The sequence below is a fragment of the Tetrahymena thermophila genome, assembly GCF_000189635.1.
Source record: "Tetrahymena thermophila SB210 genomic scaffold scf_8254815, whole genome shotgun sequence".
In the NCBI taxonomy this organism is placed as follows: domain Eukaryota; phylum Ciliophora; class Oligohymenophorea; order Hymenostomatida; family Tetrahymenidae; genus Tetrahymena; species Tetrahymena thermophila.
The window spans coordinates 399711-422463 of record NW_002476571.1 but is presented as its reverse complement, the minus strand read 5'-3'; the positions used below and the strand labels follow the sequence as shown (position 1 = coordinate 422463).

At 20.3% G+C, this 22753-nt stretch overlaps 5 protein-coding genes across 5 annotated transcripts; 4 read left to right on the top strand and 1 right to left on the bottom strand. All coding sequences in view use genetic code 6, as the record gives it.

Annotated features, from left to right (window-relative positions):
- Positions 1–19: 19 nt before the first annotated feature.
- TTHERM_00201670 (E1-E2 ATPase family protein) lies at positions 20–4416 on the top strand (the record flags this gene model as incomplete). The annotated part of the gene is made up of 7 exons (XM_001007051.2): positions 20–791; positions 1118–1347; positions 1434–1614; positions 1676–1926; positions 2282–3452; positions 3506–3607; positions 3707–4416. 7 exons carry the CDS (start codon positions 20–22, stop codon positions 4414–4416), a joined length of 3417 nt encoding a protein of 1138 aa, XP_001007051.2.
- A 7879-nt stretch (positions 4417–12295) lies between these two features.
- Positions 12296–12598, top strand: TTHERM_00201650 (transmembrane protein, putative; the record flags this gene model as incomplete). The annotated part of the gene is made up of 1 exon (XM_001007049.2): positions 12296–12598. One exon carries the CDS (start codon positions 12296–12298, stop codon positions 12596–12598), a length of 303 nt encoding a protein of 100 aa, XP_001007049.2.
- A 1336-nt stretch (positions 12599–13934) lies between these two features.
- On the top strand, positions 13935–14237 carry TTHERM_00201640 (transmembrane protein, putative; the record flags this gene model as incomplete). Its single annotated transcript, XM_001007048.1, has 1 exon — positions 13935–14237. The coding sequence occupies one exon, from the start codon at positions 13935–13937 to the stop codon at positions 14235–14237; it is 303 nt and encodes a 100-aa protein (XP_001007048.1).
- Positions 14238–16084: 1847 nt separating this feature from the next.
- On the bottom strand, positions 16085–17713 carry TTHERM_00201630 (cytochrome P450 family monooxygenase; the record flags this gene model as incomplete). Its single annotated transcript, XM_001007047.3, has 2 exons — positions 16085–16292; positions 16353–17713. The coding sequence occupies 2 exons, from the start codon at positions 17711–17713 to the stop codon at positions 16085–16087; spliced, it is 1569 nt and encodes a 522-aa protein (XP_001007047.2).
- A 639-nt stretch (positions 17714–18352) lies between these two features.
- TTHERM_00201620 (cyclic nucleotide-binding domain protein, putative) lies at positions 18353–21380 on the top strand. The gene is made up of 12 exons (XM_001007046.3): positions 18353–18441; positions 18499–18548; positions 18700–18789; positions 19117–19206; positions 19376–19465; positions 19589–19675; positions 19740–19826; positions 20020–20103; positions 20232–20321; positions 20469–20558; positions 20904–20993; positions 21152–21380. The coding sequence occupies exons 1-12, from the start codon at positions 18406–18408 to the stop codon at positions 21246–21248; spliced, it is 981 nt and encodes a 326-aa protein (XP_001007046.3). The 5' UTR covers positions 18353–18405; the 3' UTR covers positions 21249–21380.
- Positions 21381–22753: the final 1373 nt, after the last annotated feature.

Sequence of the window (22753 nt, the reverse complement as noted above, 5' to 3'; positions counted from 1 at the left end):
TAAAGAGTAAATAGCAAGAATGAAAGGGACTATGAATGATTCGCTTTTAATGAGCAATATTCATAGCAAATTAGCTGTAAATCAATCAAATGTTGAGGGAGAATGCTTAATTGAAAATATAACTTTATTGAGAGTTAAAAAATTAAAACTCATATTAGCTGCTTTTCTTTCTCTCATCACTGCAGGATTATTTCTTCTCCTACTAAGATGGTTTTTTAAGATTAGAAAATCTTTTCTTTACAAAGACGTTAATAACATCAAGGACTGCACTCATGTGTTAGTTGATAACTCAGATTAAACAAAATCAATTCAAAAGCTAGAAAAAATTTTGCTGCAGATAGAATAAGTAGATAACTCATAATAAGATGAAGTTTACTGCTTTGAAAATAGAATGATAAAATACATATATTATAATGTCTAAGATTATCAATATTTTTAAGCTCTAGAATACCCTGTGTGCAAAATGACATTTAACGAATTAAAAGAAAGAAATTTTTTAGATGAAAACCAGGCCATTGTAAACAAGCAGGCATTTGGTCAGTGTCAAAAATTGATTGATGTTCCCTCCTTACCTTATTATTTATTCAAAGAAATGACTTCTCCTTTCTACTTTTTACAATATATAAGTATAGTTCTATGGGTTTTTGAAAGCTATATCTAATTTTCTATAATTATTTTCAGTGTCTCCTTATCAATAACTATTTTAAATTATATCTTAATGAGAATATCACTAAAAAAAATATAATAAATGGCTCATTATAGCGAAAATGCTACTCTCCTTAGAAAGGATGGTAATCTTAATATTTTAACTTACTTTTGTCAAATTATTAAATTTACAAATAATATTAAACACATTTATTTTGCTACTAGTAAGTAAAACATCATTTAGATATATATTTTCAATAAGCTTTTTATAGCTTTAATGATAAGGGCCTTAATATATAATTTTTTTTAGTTCTTAAGATATATTAGATTTTACAAAACAAATGTCAAAGAAATGCTTTTAAGGATATTACTAATTAATTATTATTTGATATATTTAATTATCAATATTTACTTAAAAAACATAAATTTTTGATATTTAAATTTGAATGCCTTTATTTATTTTTTAAATTAGTTGAATCTTCTTTGAGAGAAAGTATCAGAATTGTTTAAGTTGTGAGCAAAGATATTGTAGTTGGAGACATCATTATTTTACAGGATAAATAAATTCTTCCATGTGATTGTGTTCTTATTTCAGGAGAAGCCTTATTAAATGAGGTCTCTTTAACAGGAGAATCTCTTCCTATTCCTAAATATTCTCTACCATCTACAAATGAAAAATTTTCTTACAACAAAAATAATAAGGTATTCTAAATTAATCAATCAACCATTTACATATAACATTTATATAAGATAAGAGTCTTTATTAATTAGTTATTAAAATAATTTAGAAGTATATTTTATATGAAGGCACAGAAATATATTAGTCCAAGTCAGATTAAAATAAGTAGGTTCTAGCAAAAGTTATCAGAGTCGGATTCCATTCATTTAAAGGTTAGATTCTAAGGTCAGTGTTATATCCTAAGCCAATATAGTTTGATTATTACAAAAATTCTATGAAATATATACTAGGTTATTTATTTATTTATATTTAATATATTTTTTTTATATTTAAATAATTTTCAATTAAAAGGTCTTCTTGTTATTGTTTTAATTATTTATTTTAGCATGATCTATAGAATGTATTAGTTAGATTTTCCTGTTTATTTCTACTTATATAGATTCTTTGATACTGTCACATGGATAATACCACCTTTCTTACCTATTTTTGTTTCTCTAAGCTAAACACTTGCTTTGATGAGGCTAAAATCGTTTGATATTTATGGAATAGATCCATAAAAAACATTTATTTCAGGGAAAATTACACACATGTGTTTTGATAAAGTATTATTAATTTAGTCTATCTAATTAATATTTTATCATTCTATTAATTCATTATTTTTGTTTTTACATTTCTAAATATATTTTAAATAAATTCAATGAGAGGGGGGAGATTAGGGGTTAAAACATGTTTTCATTCAATTTTATTTTAATAAAAATTTTATAAAAAATAAAATATATATATTCCCTAATTTTTTAACCCCTCCCCACCCCTTTATTTAATTGTTATTAAAAATAGTTTTAATTATTATTAATTTTAATGTCTCCAATTAAATTTTTTTTTCAATTTACTTCTCTTAAACATGCTTTTAAAGCAACTATTTAATTCTTTTTGTAAATACTCTAAATTAAAATATAGACAGGGACTCTCACTTAGAATGGTATGAATGTAATTGGATATTACAATGAAAATTTAGACTAACTAATAACTCATGAGCTAGTATAACAATTAAACAAATAATAAGACTTGCAACATAACCTTTTTAGTACATGTCATGGAGTTTATTTGGTAAACGATAATTTAGTTGGGGATATGTTAGATGTTGAGATGGTTAAATTTTCTGAATACAATATATAGAATGTTGAAAATGATATCAATATAAAATTCAAAGGAAGTCATCCAAAATTTAAAAATGAACTGCAAGTTATAAGGATGTTTGAATTTTCATCTGATATTCAAACTATGTCTTGTGTCGCTTATGATTCTGAAAAAAATTAATATCAGCTTTTTCTAAAAGGATCTCCTGAAAAAGTTTAAGAGCTATGTGACTAATCAACTATCCCTAATAATTTCTAATCTCTTTAGAATTCTCTTTCAATAAAAGGATTTAGGATAATTGCTATGGCTCATAGGTAGTTGAATTCCAGAGATGAAGGAAAATAGAGCCCAAGAGAAAGCTTAGAAAAGTAACTCAATTTTCTTGGATTTTTAATTTTTGAAAATAAACTGAAAGATGACACTTCAGAAGCTATTTAAAGCTTAAAAGAAGCCTAAATTGAATGCAAAATTATTTCTGGTGATAATCCTCTGACTACTTTGTAAGCAGGAGTTGAATGTGGAATACTAAATGGTAATAAGAAAATTTACTATGTCAATATAGATTACTAAGAATTGAAGTTTTACTTAATAGAAAACTAATAAATTTTACCTTACTAGCATGAAAGTTTAACTAAAATTTAAACTCTAAAACTATTACTCACAAACGATGAACAACTTGTAATTACTGGAAAAGTGCTTGATTTCTTTTATAATTAAATTAAATAAATTAACAACATAAGCCCTATCTAACCCCCAGAATCAGATTCCTCCCTTGATGAGTGGGCTTCTGAGAACAAAAGCATTAATAATTCAAAGCAAAGCAGAACCTCAAACAAAGTTGATTTATGTTAGTTATTAATTCAAAAGACAATCGTTTTCTCAAGAATGAGGCCTGAGTAGAAAAGAATTATTATAGAAATAATATAAAGCTCAGGTAAAAAAGTAGGAATGATTGGAGATGGTTCAAACGACTGTGCAGCTATTAAATAAGGTAATAAAAATTTTTTATTTTATTTTTGTTTATCTTTATATTAAAAATAATAGGAGATATTGGTATTTCTTTTGCTGCTGCAGATGCAGCTTTTTCAGCTCCTTTTTCTTCGAGCAAAGACTCAATAAGTTGTGTTGTGAGAGTATTACTAGAAGGTAATTAGAATTCGATTTCATTTAAAATTAAATGCTATGATTATTAACAAAATCTGAGCAAAAAAATTGAATTTATATTTATTCAATAAAAATAAAAAGGTAGATGTACAATGACAGTGAACATAGAAATATTTAGGACTATTGTTACTTAGAATGTAATGAAGTATATTGGAGTTATGGTATTATTGTAAGAAGCACAGAATTTTGGAGGTTTTTAATATACATATTTAAGTTTTATGTGTGGAATGCCTTTGTTAGTATTTTTAGCTTTAAGTAAGCCTTCAAATAAATTATAACCTTACACTCCAGATGATAAATTTTAAGGATTGTCTAATTGTCTTTCAATGTATTCATAATTTATCATTTTCGGGTTTGCCTTTATCATAGGATATTTTATTCTTACTTCCTAAAACTGGCATGTAGCAACTTCAGAGTTAGAAGAAAGCAACGGATTAAAGATCTATGTTATGCAAGGAGAGCTAAACTCAATAATTTTTCTCATGATAAACGTTTTTTACATGTCATCATGCTTAGCCTATTATGTCTCCCACCCTTATAAATAACCAATATATAAAAATATTTTCTTATTTCCTTGGATTATTCTTTCAAGCATTTATGGAATTTTGGTTATTATAAAACCTGAGTACTGTTTGAATGCCTTAAACATTGCTAGTAGTATCTAAGATCATACAGTTATCCTCTTAATTATTTTAGCAACAGTGATTGCTTCTTCAGGATTAGTTCTGATCCTTGAAGAGCTAATTATTAAAAAATATTTTGGCCCTAAAACAATAAAACAAATTGTTTGATCTTTCAATAAACTAAATAATTAATTAAAAACATTAATTTCAATACTAAATTTATTTAAATAAACCTGTAAAAAATTAAATATTGTATCAAATGTCATCAAGAATTAAATTATATTTCATTAATTTAAATAGATAAGATAATAAATATTGTAATTTATTATTAACCATCTTAAAATTATATATTTTTTTTCCTCATTAATTAATTTCTTCAGCTGCCATACAATAACAAATAAATAAATAAATAAATAAATAAATAAGTACTCATATTATATTCAATTATATTTATTTATTGACTTAAAAAATAATTTTATTTAAAATAAATGACTTGTTCATTTATAAAAAAGTTTTTATAATTGAAATATTTATTGAAAGGAATATTAAATTCAAAATAATGAATCAAATTCAATCTCAAAAAAATTATGTTTTTAATTGATTTTTATTAACCTAAGTAGATGTCTTTTAATTTTTGTTTCAAGTTGTTATTTATTTAATAAATCAAATAAGAAATTTATTTCAAAAACTTAAATGTGTTTTAAATTTTTTATGAAATTGAGAGTAATTTCTTTTTTTTAATTTTATAAAATCAGATTATCTTTATTTATTATTTTAAGCTTTCTCAACTTCGGAATTTATAAAATGACAGAAAATAAATCAGTTAATTCTTGTCTTTTTACATCATCTTTAAAAATTAAATTTAGGCTATTTAATTGTTTCTGATGTTGAATAATTTTTGTAATTTACTCAACAGAATTTTCTTGCTACTTCTAAGAAAAATCTATTTTTAAACTCAATAGAGAAAATTATTATAAGCTCTAAAATATATCTTAATATTGGAAGCTTTACAAATAATTTGAATAGGATAAATTAAGTTTTATAATGCTATTGTCTACTTAAGAGCGTTTGAATTTAATTTTTAAGTCATCAGATACATAGAAATTATCTTGGTTTATTTTTTTAAGATTGATCAAAAGAGGTAAAAATAAAAAGATATCATACTGACAAATCTTTATTTTTAAATAAGAAATTGTTGTCATTTGTTTTATAATGTTAATAATTTCAATTACTGTCTGTCTATTTTCATCGATGCTCAAAATTATTTTATCTAACTTCAAGTTTTTAATTTTTTAAACAATTACTAAACAGCTCTATCCATTTAAATCATTCTTATTATAAAATATAAATTCTAATTTAAGTTTAATAATGATTCTAATCCATTAGCCAAGCTTAAGAAGTCTTACTATTATAAGCATAAATTTGTAATTTAAATTGATAAAGTATGAAGATTTAATAAATTTTTGAATTCACTTGCAATATCAAAAACTAAATTTTAAGATTGTTAATAATTATAATTGCTAAATTACAAATTTTAAGATTATTAATAGTTTTAATTGCTAAATTCCAAATTTTAATATGCATCAAATTTTTATTTCAAAACTTGAATGCTCTTAGCATGCTTAAATCCACTTCCTAGCTAGCAAGCTTGTTCTTAAGCAAATAAAGAGTTCAAATTAATATCTAATTCTAGTTTTTACAATTATTTTAATGAATAAATCAACTGATTCAAATCTAAAAACCATCTATTACAAAGAGGTTAATTTTATAAAGTTAAATTTAAGTATTTTAATTGCTATAAATTATGTAGGCTTTGGAATAAAGAACTAAAACCTTCAACTTCAATAGAATTTTAGTAAACAAAAAACTAAAATGTTGTTAATTACATCAAGTTCTAAATTGTTTGAGATAATATATTTAAACACTAATAATTAAAATTGTTTTTACTTATAGATATTAAAAGTTCTTATAATAAGGAGCATTAACAAATATTTTAAAAAATATTAATTGTATTTTAAGTTCCTAAGTCATTATTTTCTTCGATTAGGATTTTTAACTTCTTGATATTTGGAGGATATTGAATATTTGAATTAAAACCACAAATTTATATTCCTATTTTGTTATACTATCCTATTCTGATTTCTAATTTCTATAAATTTAAAAGCATTTATACGCCATTAAGTAGGGCATGTAATCCTGAATAACATATATTATTATATGAAGCTATTATCAATTTTAGAGTTTCTAATTTTTATAAATTCTAAAGACTATTAGAGATATTTTCACAGCCTTATTTTTCGATGAAATTATTATTTTTAATTGCTAAAGAAAGCTTCCTTAAGTAATTCATTTACTTTAATTATTATCCCAAAATTTAGCAACCACTTGGTCCTATGTTTTTATATGAAAGTATTTCTATCTTTATATCATCACTTTAACATTAATTAATTTGATCAAGCCCTACATTGTTTATTTTATTCATATAAAATACTGAATTTTACATAAAAAAGCGCAAGTTTAGCCTTTTTTCTTTTTAAGTTTAATGAATATCACTATCATCAAATTCTAATATTCCTTATTATTTGTATTAATATTAATTAAAAGACATTTTGGAATGTTGTCTTTTTTATCTTAATAACAATTTCAAAATTTGATGATTTTAATTAAAAATGCTAACTGCTGCTTTTATAAAGTTACAAATACTCTATTTGATTTTAATAAGCATTAAAATTTTTTGTAGTTAGTAAAATCTTAATAAATAAAAAGCATCAAGATTTTAATTTTAAATAATTTAGGAAATATTGTAAAAACTTTAAAAAATAAAGTTTTATATTTTAATCATTAAAAAAAAAATTTTTTTCTCTCTATTAAAAAAAAAATTATAATATTTCTAACAATGAAGAAAAAAATATTTAAATTTAACAATTTATACATAAGATTACTTAAAAAAAAAATATATTTTCAGAAAAAGATAAAATATAAATTAAAAATATCTTTTCATAAAAATAAAAAGGTAAATTATAAATTAATAATATTAAATTTTTTCAGAATAAATATTTAAATTTTTTCAATTCTTTACATTTTTATTAACACACTTATATGCCAATTTTTAAAAAAAAGATAGGTTATTTTCATAAATTAATTATTTATCTTTTATTTTATTATACTTCATTTAATAAGATGTAAACTTCTTTTATTTATAAATAAAAATAAAGTCTTTAAAAACAACTTAATTATACGTTTAAATCTTATGGTGAATAAATCAAATTTATTTTTTTACTTTAATTACAACTAAATATGTAAAAAATTAAAACCTTCAATTTTTTTCTTTATATTTTTGCTTATTTGATAATAAACCTTATATCAATTTTTAAATTAAATCCTTTTTAAGAAAGCTTTTTGTGAGGCTGTTCATCTTGATTCTATTTATGTAATTATCAATTCTAAAAGAAAAATATTTTATGTTTAACAAAATTATTCTTAAATTGTAATGGTGAACAATAACTTATTTAGTAAACAAAATATAATTATAAATCTATAAATTAATAAATTTTGCTTTAAAAACATTTATTTAAATAGATAATTTATTTTTCCATTTTTAAAATTTTAATCCTTGAAAAAAAGTATTAGTTTAAATAAAAATAAAGAAAATTCTCAGAAATATTTTTCTCTGATTAAAATTATTTTCAGACAGATTGAACTTATTAGTTGCCTTTTGAGCTTTAGTTGATTTATGGTATTTACCAACTATTTAGTTTACACTATAATATAAAATTGTTAATTAATAAGACTAATTAAATAAATATTCAAAAAGTTTTAAAAACTAAAAATTCGGAAACAAAAAGAAAGATTTAGTAAGGAAGAAGTATAAATAATAGCAATAAATTGTATTTTTGAATCTTTTTTTAATTACAAGTTAGAAGAAAAATCTTTACCACAAATTTTTCTATTAATAAACTTTTTAATTTTACAAAATATTTTTCAATTTTCATTAATATAGATTCAGATATTATTAATTAGATTAACAAAATAAACTTCGATAAATAAAATTATGAGAATTTAAAAAAAAAAATGCCAAACTCTAAGCTCTGTAAGAGTATACTGATAAATTTGGAATAATTTAATTACCCTTTCTATCTAATCAATAAAGTTAATTGCTTTTATCTTAACTAATTTACTTATGTTACTAATAAAATCAAATTCATCAGAAAGTATAATTAAATACTTTTTAAAAATCAGATTATTAATTTGGGTTTAATATTGATTGATAAATAGATGCACAATATTCAAAAGTTAAATTGAATACAAATAATAATCAGGATAAAATATTTTTTAGATAATTTAATTTCTTTTAAATATTTTTCAATATCGTAAATCGATAAGAATCAGCTATGGATTTACAATCATGTTATCTTTAATTAGCTTAGTGTACATTATTACATTAAATATATGGGATTAGATAAGTGTAAGATATTGATTATCTAGTTTTGATTTTTGAGTAAATATATTTTAGAATAGATGTGATGTGAATGGAGTAAATAAATAGCCTCGTTAAATTCTTTCATTTATTATATAGGGAATGATATTTTTGCTAAAGCTCGAATCTTACTATATGATATTATTCGAAATATAGGGTTCTTCTATCATGAATTTCATTATTTTCTGGCATCCGCATGTTGTATTATTGAAGCGATCTTCTAAATTAATCTTAACATCTTCCTTGAGATATTGAGATATTTAGAAATAAAACTGCTCATAGATGCATTGTAAATTTTATTCATTAATTTGCATCACATTTTCCTTTAGTAAATCGAACTCATTAAATATAGATATTTCATTCACTGGTGTTTAATTATTTATTTTATTTCTAAATTATAAGTTTTTGCATCTCTACCACTTCCTATTGCTAACCAAAATGCTTATGCACTTAATGTTTTTATATTTACTGAAAACAAAGTCAGAGAGCTAGCTTTGATTGCTAATCTTTACCCATTTCCATTAAAATAAAACATAGTAGAGATTTTAGTAAAAAGTAAAATAGAATGCAATACTCCAAGTAATTGTAAAAATCAAATTAATCTACCAAATTATATAGATCGGAAGATCCAAAGAATTCAAAGCTGTACAATAACTTAACCATATTAGTAATGCTAATCTAAGAATTTAATTAATGTAACAGAGAAAAACAGGATTTTATACTTCAGCTTTATTTTGTAGGTCTATTTAGCTGCATTTACTATCCTATAAAAATTAATAATTCATATAGATACCTAGCAATAAATAAAATAGATTTTGCTCTTTATATTGGTAGTCTCTGTCTAAAGTGACAAGATTATAGAGTAAGTTCAAAAATATTATTCCTAAATAATAAAATCCCCCATTAATTCCCCATTTATCCGTGGATAATAGAATTTAAGCTAAACTCAAATAATAAGCTACATGATTAATTACAGATAAAACAGTCAATTTAAGAGAAAATTAAGTTTGTATTCTTTAGACAATGCTACACAGTAAGCCAGTGTACAGTGTTAATAAAAAGAAATTGATTAATATTATTAAAGAAATTAATGTATTTTCTAAATGCTAGAATAATCCAAGAGCGAAAAAATATATTAACTGCAATATTAGCAAAGGATAAAGCCTTCCAAAAAGTCTAAATAGCAAGTATATCTTTGAGATTACTAAATCTTCTTGATCTTTCAGCTCTTTAAAATCTAATTAGAGTATATACAAAAAGAGATCACGAAAGCTTACATTTTTTTTATATTTACTAACTTTTAAAATTAAGATCACTATTTTCTCAATACCATAAAGTACCCAATAAGCAATAGAATAACCTAGATATCCATTCAAAAATAAATAGATGGAAACTAAAATATTAATTGCATCTATCAAAAAAAATGCTAAGCAAGAGAAATTGATAATATTTTGTCTATTCATTTTAGGTTTTTAATATTTTTGAAAAAAATTAATTATTTATTTATTTATTTATTTTGAGAAAGTATTCTTTTTATGCAATAAATAAGCAAATTTTTTCTTATTACTATCAACCAAAAATTATGAAATCTAATTAATTTTTATGTGACATTAAAAAAGTAATTAAAATAAAATTTTGGGTTAGAACAAATAAATTTAGTCATCAATCATATGATAATTAATTAATTAATTCGATTTGAATTAAAAAATTTATTTATGGATACTTTATTTGCTAGAAACACTAAACCACTTTGATATTTTTCACATAAAATTTTAATTAAATAGACTTTTTTAAGTTTAATTTTTTCTTTTGTAAGTGGTTACAGTAAAATAAAATTTTATTTTGATAATCTTAACTAATTAAAATAGATTGATAGAATTTAATTTACAAGTGAATTATGCATTAATATTTCTGAGATTTTAGTATTAAAACTAAATTTGATTTATCAATGATTTTGATATCTTTTTTACTAGATTAGCAAGCAACTTACAATAAGTAAGGTAAGAAATCGCGTCTTAATATTTTTTATTATTCAAGTAAAAAAGTAAAATTTTAGTGTTTTTTTCAAGAAACAGACTATAAAGTTTATCCTTAAAATAAATTATTTTTCAAATTTAGGGTAAAATCGAATTTAAAATCTTTTAATTTTTCTAATAAAGTAAGATAAAAACTATCTTTAGAAATTAAATGGAGTAAAATAAATAATTATTTATTTATTCATTCATTCAAAAATTTGATTGATTGACTATTTCTTTATCATAAAATTTTTCTTTTATTAATTAAATTACAAAAAATATACGAAATAGAAACTAAATATTTTTTTCTATATATTCGTGAACTAAAAATGGCAATAAATTAGTGTAAAGAATATAATGTAATTTATTATATAGTGATATAAAATTTAAACCATCCCAAAATATTTAAATTTTAATTAAAAAATTAACAATTTTATTTTTAGTTTTTAAAATTTGAAGATTTATATTTCAAAAGTTGAGGTTTATTTTTTATATTTTGAAAGAAAGATAAATAGAATAATAATATTTTACAAAAAATAATTTACTCATTGAATTTAAGACAAAACTTTTTTTACTTTTATCACTATTAATTTTTTAAATCAGTTAAATTGAAAAAAAATAAAATATTTTAGTTCATTTTAAATTAATAAAAATAATGATAAAAATTTGAATAAGTTAAAAAATAATATTTTTTATTTAAATTTTAGTATATTAATTTATTCATTTCCTACTAATAAATTCTTAAATAAAATTAATAAATTACCTTTTCTAATTTATATTATTATACGTTTTTTTCATAATATAGTCTTAGTCACTTAAATTTCTAATCTTTATTTAATAAATATAATTTGTTATTATTTAACAAAATATTTTAATCAAAATAGAACTGGAAAAAAATCATATATAAATATTATGATGATCAATGAGATATTCTGATATTTATAAATTAAAGATATAAAAAATAAATATAAAATAGACAGACAATCAGACAAAAATTAATTATGAAAGCTAAATTTACTTTTTAGAAAATATATAAAATTGGTTCCGAAAATTTTAAATATTAATTTATATAAAATTTTTTTACTAATTTATCTAAATTTATTAATAAATTAAAGATATAATAGATTTATTTATAAATAATAAAAATTAAATATTTATTTGAGTGTTTCAATTCAAAAGCATTATGAATTTATTTAATTACAATACCATTCTAAAAATAAAATGAAAAAAGAAGAGTTATTAATTTTTTGTCTTATTTATTAAAAACTTAAAGGTCCTTAAAATTGTTAGCTAGTTTGTCTAATTAAAATAGAAAAATTAATGCTTACTTAATTCCTAATGATAGGGTGACTGATTAATTAATTAATATTTGATTAGGTTATTAATGATAGATTGTATTTTAACTATCTATAACTTTTCTTCAATAAAAATTTGGATCTAATTTGATTTTGTTAATTTTTAAATGGCTTTTCTGGTCAGGGTTATATTTAATTAAAGCTTTAAAAAACTAAATTAATTTCAATAATAAAAATAACAGAATTACAAATAATATTTAATGGCTAAATTGTTAGTATTTATCTTAATAGCTTTATCCTTCTCATAAGCTTATGAAATATGTAGTACTAAAGGTGCTATATAATATTATTGCCCAGATGGGTAAGGTTGCTGTTCTGACACTACCTGCAGTGTTTATTGTTCAGGCGGTGGAAGCGGTGGAGGAAGTGGTTTTCCCTGGTATGGTTATCTTTTAATTGGTATAGGCATTGTTATTCTTATAGCATTTATAAAGGTATGTCCTAGATTTTGCAGAAAGTAAAAAAGATAAAGACAGTAATAAGAGCAATTATTATAGGCTTGACCAATATAAATTAAACATAATTAATAAAACTATTCCAAAAAATATGTAAATAATGATAAGTCGGAATAATATCTTTAAATATAAATAAATGAAGCAATAGTTTAATTTATATAAAAAATTTTATATAATGTAGTTTCTCATATGTTAAAAATTAATTTAAAAATATTTACAACTTTTTTAAAATTCATGTAGAATTTTTAATGTTTTATAAAATATATTTTTGGTTTTTAAAATTTTAAGATTTACATTTCATAAGTTGAGGTTGGATTGTTTGTTTTTTAATTGAAAGATAAATAGAATATTAATATTTTACAAAATAAAAATATTATTGATTGAGTTTAAAACAAAATATTTTTTAATTTTATCACTATCAATCAATTTTTAAATTAGTTAAATTGAAAAAAACAAACAAAATATTTTAATTCGTTTTAAAGTTTATTAAAATAATAATAAAATTTTTTTTTATTTTAATATCAGTACATTCATTTATTCATTTCTTTCTAACAAATTATTAAATAGAATGAATACCTACATTTTCTAATTTATATTATAATAAATGTAGTAATAACCTTTTTTATAATATCAACTTAGTAACTTAATTTTCTAATCATTATTTAAAAAATATAATTTATTATTATTTAATAAAATAATTTTGTATAAAATAAAACCTCGAAAAAAATCATTTATTTATTTATTAATAGTATCTAAGAATGATGATCAATCAGGTTTTCTGATATTTCAAATTAAACATGTAAAAAATAAATATAAAATAGACAGACAAAAATTAATTAGGAAATATCAATTCACTTATTATAAAATATATTCGGTTTAGTAAATAAAAATATTAACTTCTCGATTTATTTATAATTGATAAAAATAATAGATTTATTTATAAATAATAAAAATTATAAATTTATTTGAGCATTTCAATTCAAACGCGTTATTAATTTATTTAATTAGAATACCATTCTAAAAATAAAATGAAAAAAGAAGAGTAATTAATTAAATGTCTTAATTGTTAAAAACTTAAAAGTCCTTGAAGTACTTTGCTTGCTTATTTATTTATTTGTCTGCCTGATTAAAATAAAAAAATGAATACTTCATTCTTTTTGATAGATTGACTGATTAATTAATCAATATCTGATTAGGTTATTAATGTTTTAATCTATCTATAACTCTTCATAATTCTTTCTATTTTAATAAAAATTTGGATCTAATTTGATTTTTTTAATTTTTAAAGGGCTGTTTCTGGTCAGGGTTATATTTAATTAATTAAGGTTTTAGCAAGCTAAATTAATTACAATAATAAAAATAACAAAATTACAAATAATATTTAATGACTAAATTGTTAATATTTATCTTAATAGCTTTATCCGTCTCATAAGCTTATGAAATATGTAGCACTAAAGGTGCTATATAATACTATTGTCCAGATGGCTAAGGTTGCTGTTCTGACACTACATGCGGTGTTTATTGTTCAGGAGGTGGAAGCGGTGGAGGAAGTGGTTTTCCCTGGTATGGTTATCTTCTCATTGGTATAGGTGTTCTTATTCTTATAGCATGTATAAAGGCATGTCCTAGAATTTGCAGAAAGAAAAACAGATAAAGACAATAATAATAGCAATTATTGTAAGCTTGATCAACATAGATTACAAATAAATAAATAATCAAGCTATTCTAAAAAATTACAACTAGAATATCTTTTTAAAAATAACTAAATAGTGATTAGTTGAAATAATATCTTTATATATAAATAAATGATGAAATAGATAAATTTATTATCAAGTTTTTATATACTGTAGGTTTTTTCTAATATATTAAAAATTATTTAAAAATATTTAAACTTTTTAAAAATGAATAATTTTTTTAGCCATTTATTTTGAGTTTAAAATCGTGATGAGTGTAATAAATATTACAGTAAAATAAAATAGAAGTAAAGTTTCTTTATTAAATGTAATTAATTTACACTTTATTAATATTATTTTATTTAAAGCATGTTTATTTAATTTTTTTTTATAACTCTAAACCTAAATATTTAATAAATTATTTTAAAATAATTACTCAATTGAATTTATATTTATTTTTAACTAAATTAAAATCTGAAATGAATTAATTACTTGAATTTTAAGGATAGAAATCAGACTTATCCTCTTTGCTTTAAAAATAAATAGTAAATTTATTTATTCCTAATTTTTATAATTAAATAAAATAAAACTATAAAAATTAATTGATGCTTTAGATTCATTATCAGAAAAAGTCATTTAATGATTTCTAAATTCTTAAATTAAATACTTTACCATACCTTCCCTTTAAATTTTTAATGTACAATAATATGAAAAAAATAATTTTTTAATTTACATTTAACAATTTGATATAAAATGATTAATAAATTGCTAAAAAATAAAATAACTAACAAATTATTAACTTAGTTTACTACAAGTAAAAATTAACTCTTATCAAATAGATAAATTTAGATTGAGTAATTTTTTTTAATTTTCTTGTTAATCGATTTTTATGGATGTAAACTGATATATAATTTAATAAATTGAACTTCTTCTTTAGCTTAACTTAAAATCCTATTTTTATCATATTTTTAGATGAAAATTTGTAAAATAAAATTAAATATTATATAATGCTTCATATGCTAATGATTTATAAGTATAAAATTTACTAGTTGTCTATCATAAATATACACTTATAAAAATGAAATTTATAAATCATTGAAAGAATTTATTTTTTTAAATGATAATGTAATAAATGCAAACAAATTTAAAATCTTATTTTACAAATTATTTAAAATAGCAATAAGCAAAAAAACTAAAACTTTATAAAACATTAAATAATCATAAAAATAAATTATCTGCTGAATTTAAATTTACCATATAAATTGATGGCTGTAAATTACTTTTTTCTTAATTCACTCATTAATGCAGAGATCAAAATTAAATAGAAAATATTAATTAATATTACATTATTTGGATTTTTCTTAATTTGAAAGAAGTGAATATTAAATGAGAGTTTAAAAATATATTTATTTAAGATAATCTTTATCAGACTCATTTCATAAATCAATAATTTTGATAAATTTTATTTGCTAAAATGAAAGAGGAATTAATTTCGTACTTTAGTTTCTCATAATCTAATTAAAAAAACATTTTCAATTAATTTCTTTGCGATATCAAGTTACAAATACTTATTGGTTATAAGATTAAATGCTTTGTGGAATAAAGCTAAATTTAATATCAAAATTAGTAAAATATTTTTTGGTAAGTAAAATTATACATATAAAATCTGATTGAATAAATTAGAACAAAAATATAAAGAAAATATTATTATGTATGTAATGATGATATTTTATTATAAGAATATAGAGAGCATTACTAAATTATAGAAGTTTATTTAATGAATTTATTTTAAAATCAAACAATAGAAAGTATCAATAAATGAAGTTTATTATATTAAAGTTTGTTAAATTATTATTAATACTCATCTTATTTTAAGTGTAATAAAGTTATCAGGTTAAATACCATAGACAAATTTGCTTCTAAATTAAATTTTTTGGTTTTCATTTGGTAAAATATCATAATTTATTAGAATATATGAAAGAATGCACTTTGCCTCAATAATTGCTAGATGTTGTCCTATGCAGTTTCTTGGTCCAAGAGAAAATGGAGTGAAATTTATTGAATTTTGTCTATAAGATATAATTTTATTAATTTGAATGAATAAATTAATTAAATAAAATATTAATTACTCTTGTGCGTTCATCCATCTATTTGGATCAAATGTTTCAGGATTTGGATACAATTTAGGATTCATTTAACTTGAGATAAAGTAGGTTCCAACAGGAGTTCCTTTTTTAATAAAGAAGTCTCCTATTTAAAAATCTTAAACGCATATTCTTGAAAGAACGTTTGGGGCTGGAGGAATCAACCTTAGAGTTTCTTTTAAAATTGAATTGAGGAAGTTCATATTTGACAGATCTTATAAAGTTAGTGAAGCTAGCTTTTCCTCTAAATTTTCATTTAGTTTTTTTTGGGAAAGTACTTTAAGCACTTCTTCTCTAGCTTAGTTTTAAATTGTAAGATTGAGTGACAAATAATATAAAGCACTGCCTACTAAATTACCAGTTGTATCTGTACCTGCGAAGAATAGACTTAAGGAGTTCTATATAATTTCTTCATCTGTAATGCTTTAATTATTGTTTACTATTACTTCTTTTAAATATTAATCTAAAAAATTGTATTTGTATAAAGTTGGATTTTTGATCAGTTATTCCTTTCTTTGGCTAATTATTAATTTGCAAGCCTTTTTAAGATCTATGAATCTTTATTTAATTTCCCTTTCTTTATTAGTAGGGAGTACTTCTAGTACGTTTTAACCTAAAATTACGAATTTAGCAAACAAAAGATAATTTGATCTAAACAAAACTTAGAAGCTTTCTATTGAACTAATCATTTCATCAGCTATAGGGATCTCTTTCCCATCAGGTTTAGAGACTTTTAAATTTGTAGAGCCAAAAAAAATTCTAAAAACAACTTCTTATGTGATGTTTTAGCAAGTCTTGACGATTTCTATTGACCTATCTGGTTAACTTTCTATCTTCAATTTTACTTTTTAAAGTTCCTCCTTTGTCACTTACTTAATGTCTTGTAAGTAGTTTTTAATCTCGTCAAAGTGGAATGATTTTCCTAAAAATTATCTTTAGCGCTACCATTCCTTTCCTGTTTTAAAGAGTAGAGAATCTTAAAATAAATATTTTATAATAGGATTGCTCATCTATTTTTAGAAAACCTCTGGATTTTGATGCACTTGCTTGATAAGTTCAGGATCTACAAATATATAACCCAGCTATCCTTTTGCATTTTTGTATAAGATCAATTTAACATCTTAGTTTTTCTTGTAAATGTTCCTGATAGAATATATATTATCATCATAATGCTTCAAATTATATTTTTCTTCTCTAACCAAGCTCGGGCCTAAATGGACTATAGATTCAATTTAATTCGGATGCTTCCTCTTTAAAATCATGATTTTTATTATTGGAATAAAGTGCAGTTTAACAATAATAATAGTCAATACAGCGAAAACTGTGATTAAAATAGCCATGATCATTATATTCTAATATATATAAAGACAGATTGATTACAAGCAATTTTAATAAGCTTAACCTTTTCGAAGAACTATTTTGCCTGATTTTTAATTATAAAGAAATAATTCGCTTTATAGCTTAATAGTAAACAAATTAATTCAAATTAATTTTATTATTATTTTTTGGTTGAAATTTTTTTTTAATATTCTAATTATTATATCAAATTTTAATTATTTTCTACTCATATTTAATGGGGATTTATATTAGGGTTTGCATACAATTTATTGTAAATATTTATTTTGTTTAAATTAAAAAACAATATAATTTAATAGTATGTTCATATGGAAAGTAGTGTCCATCCCTTTATCTATTTCTATTTTTAAATACTATAAAAGATTAATTACCGTAAATCCTCATAAATTCTCATCGGCATAGATTTTAACCATATTTTCTGAATATTTATAAAAAGATTGAAATTTACTCAAATGTAACAAAAGTTTAATTTTAGGGTATGCTAATTAAAAATAGCAGTATATGCTTAATTATGTTTATATTGATTGTTTATTGATAAAGTTAGTAAGTAGATTATGATAATTCCATTTTTATTTTTGGCCAATTTTTCAAGTAACTTAGTAACTTGAATTAATTAAACATGATATAAATAAAAACTTATTCAAATTTCTCTGTTTTGAATTAAGGTGATTTAAAAAATAAAATGCTAGAGCAAAATAAATTTAGAACATTAGAAGATGTAAGTATTAATAATAAATGATTTTTATTATAAAATTTAATTTATTTGCATCAAAAGTTTTAAGACTCTGATTTGTCATCTCTTACTAATGTTCTTATAAATTTAGTGTAAACATTTTTTATTACCTTAATTATTATCAATTTATTAAAAAATTTAGTATTTAAATTAATGGAATTACTTTTCTTTTAAGATTAATTATTTAAAAATGAAATATCTCTTCTTTATTTTATATAAATTAATTTTATTTTACATTAAAAGATTCTAAGAAATCGGTGATAAATCTATATTAAGCCTACAGTCTGCTTTAGAAAATTGTACTTAGCTTTAGAGCTTATAGCTTAGTTTAAAGTAATAATTATTTTTATTACTTAACCGTTATTTAAAAGCCAAACATCAAATCATAATTAAAAAATATATTTTTTCTCATTTATTTAAATTATAAATCTTCTTTTTTTTTATTTTAAAATCTCAAATTAAATTTGAAAAATCTATAATTTATAATTTAATTATTAAAACTATATATTTGATAAATAATAAATTAAAATTATAACTTCTAATTAATAAATTATTTTTTCCTTTAATACAAATTTTTATTTTTTAATTAATTTTAATGCTTTCAGATTTAATTTTTATTGAAGTTTCTTAATATTTTTTTTAAATAAAAAACACTAAAAGTCGAAATAATATTAAAGCGAAGGGCGCATTTAGCTTAGGCTCAGCTTTAGTTAAATGCAGTAAACTAAAAAATTTGAGTATTCATTTAGAGTAATTTGCTTTTTTTAATTTTTACTTTTATAATAAATTAATAGTTAAATTTCACTGAATGATCAAGCTAAAATTTTTAAGTTTAATTATTTTAGCTTTATTTTAGAAATTTAACCCTGATCTTCCATTTTGGTTTATTTGGCAATTTCTTTATTAACATTTTTAAAAGTTAAAATTAAATTGACGACGAAGGTATTTAGTCTTTAAGCAAAGCCTTATTAAACTGTAAAAATCTCTAGAATTTAAAGCTTAGTTTAAAGTAAAAATAAATAAATTACCAGTTTTTTAATTTAATTTTAATAAAATTTACTTGAATTAATTTAAAGATACAAAATAACTAACATAAAAGTTATTGTTTTTAAATTATAAATTTTCTTAAAAGCAAAAATAATATAAGTGAAGTTGGATAGTCAAGTTTAGGTTTAAATTTAGCAAGCTGTTCAAACCTTTAAACCTTGAATCTCATTTTGTAAATTATTCTTCTACTTTTTTTAAATTAATAATAATTTTTTGTTTTACAAAATAAAAACTAGGAGTGAGGAAGAAAGAAATGGTGTTTTAAGCCTAAGTTCTCATTTAAAATGCTCTCCTACTTTATAAAACTTAACTATAAATGTTTGGTAATAATTATACAATTTATCAATTAATTATATAAATAACAAATATTTACTGAATTTAATAATTAATTACCAATAAATAACAAGATATAAACTTATTTTATAGTTAAATTTTTAATAAATTTAAATAATTATACTTTTTTAATTACAATAAAATGGTAAATTAAACTTAGTATTAATTCAAATTTAATAATAGTAAAATTGGAGAAAAAATTGCTTTGGGCTTGTGTTCTGATCTATCAGAATGTCAGAATCTTCATTACTTGTCACTTTGCTTCAGGTAAAATTTATTAAATATTTTGATTTATTTAAATAATAAAATTAATTTTTATTAAGCTTCTAAGAATGTAATTTTTCTTTGCAAATATGATTTTTTTATTTTACTTTAAAAAATTAAAAAATTTGAAGTTATAGTGAGATAACTGATGAATGTGCATTAGGGATAGGTACAGCTTTGGCTAAATGCAAAAATCTTTAATGTTTGCATCTAGATTTTTAGTAAAAATATACTTATTTAATTTTATTTAGTTACTTCTAAATTAGTTGATTAGAGATGAGAAAAAAAATATTTATTTAAAAAAACTAATTTTTAAATGAAATTAATATTTTTATCAATAAAATTTATACCTTTTTTAATTTTATAAGCTGGAATCATATTCGTGGAAATGGTGCATCAGGTTTAGTTTCATCGTTTACAGACTGTGCTAGTCTTTAACATTTAACTATAGATTTCAAGTATAAAAAACATTTAATATATAATTTATTTAATTTAATTATTTTTGAAGAGTTGATATAAATGATTATTTTTAAAAATTTTTTAACTGATTAATTACTCTAAACCTAATTAATTAAGAGGGAGCTTCTTAAATTTATAGCCAAAAAAAATTTGTTAGGCATTCATTAACTAATATAAAAAAATATTCTGTTGAGCAAATATAAAATTAAAATAAAACCCTATCAATTTTAATTAATTAAAAAATAAAATTAATAATTTAAATAATTTTTTCAACTTCCTACACTTTATAGATTTAACAAATTAAAAATTATTTAGTTAATTAATTTATGATAAAATAATAAAAGTATGAATATCATAGGAAGCTAAGGTCTCAAAAATTTAGGCAAAGCATTTACAAATTACTCCACTCTTATTACTTTAATGCTTGATCTTAGGTAAAATATATAATAATTAAAAATTTTTTGGAGTTGGATTGATATTAATTAGATAGTTTTTCTAATAAATTACAAAATTTTAACAAAAATAATTTAAATAAAATTAAAATATTTATTCAAACTAAAACAATTTTTTAATTTGTTAATCATTTTTAAAGGGATAATGATCTGGATTAGTAAAGTCAAACCAATTTTAAGAGTAGACTCAATAAAATTAAGAGATTAGTTAAAAAATAGGTTTTATTCGTTTATTGATTTTAGAAAATTGCTGAATGTTGCTTAGTTATTATATAGTATTAATTAAGAAATAAATATATTTTTTTGTTTGTTTATTGAAACAAACAGATCTGATTGTATTTAAATTAAATAATAAATATACTTCTTACATTTTAAAGTTTATTTACAATTTTTAAAGTAAACTATTTAAATATTCATAGAAAAAATAATTGTAAATAAAAATAATAAAATCTTTTTAAATTTAATTTTGAAAATAAAAATAATTAAAATTATTAAAATATGTTTTTTAAGGAAAGAAATATATTGAATACAGATTTTTTACTGATTCAAAATGGTTTTTATTATTAATTAATTATTTTATTATTTTAAATGTAATATTAATGATCTTGATTGATGCATTAATAAGAAAATTATAACTAATAGCTTTATTAATACATTCACATTTGAATTATCCTATTTATTTTTTCAAAATATTGTTTTCTAATTATCAAATGTATATTTAGAGAACTAATAAATACTTTTTAATAAAATATACTTTTAAAATAAATAAATATGATTTATAAACAACTTGACAAAAAAAGAGAAGTTATATATTAACAAACATTTAACTTTTTGACATTGAAATCATATTTTTTTATTCATATTGTTTTAACTTATAAATTTCAAAGAAAAATTATGAATATTTTTTAAAAATAAATAGAGCAAATTGTTATTTTTTTAAATAAAGTTTTTGTATTTTAAATATTTCATTATTTTTTCAATAAAATAATTCTAAAATTGTATTTAAATTAAGTATTACTAATATTTTTTACTCTTTAAACATTCTAACTCAAATTCCACCAGTTTTTTTGAAGCTCTGCTTGTGTGAAACAATAAAAAAAAAGTTAATATCATATAATTTTTAGATTTATTGGGTCATAAGAATACAAAAGGAATCATATTTTTTTTTCTAGATTTTTTTTAGGAAGTTTAATTAAATAAATGTAATCAAGGATTGGTACTTATAAAAATTGGGGTGGGGGGGAGTCCCTCCTGTAACTCTCCTACAAAATTAAAAAAAAAAAAATATAAAAATAATAATAAATCTATCTTTATTTTAGGTAAAATTATCCATTTACAAAATTTTATTAAATAAAACATATTATATTATAGTATTCAAACATATTTATATTTATTAATGAGTTCTTATTTTCGCCACTTTTTTATCATCAATGATTTATTTTTAAAATTACTAATCTTTTTGATTTAAGGCAGTTTACTTTCATTTATTATGATTGGTAGATTTTGTTATAACTTTTAATATAAATTAGAGTAAATTGTTAAGAAAAATTAATAGAATAAGATTTTAAGTAATTATTATATTATAAATCAATAAATAAAAAAACTTTAGCATATTTAAAAATAAATAGAAAAATAAATCATTTAAAAAACTAATAAATAAATTAAAAAAGTTAGTTAGTAATATTGTTTTAAATTATTTTTATGTTCAAAAATATCACGATCCAAAACAAATAGACTGTTTT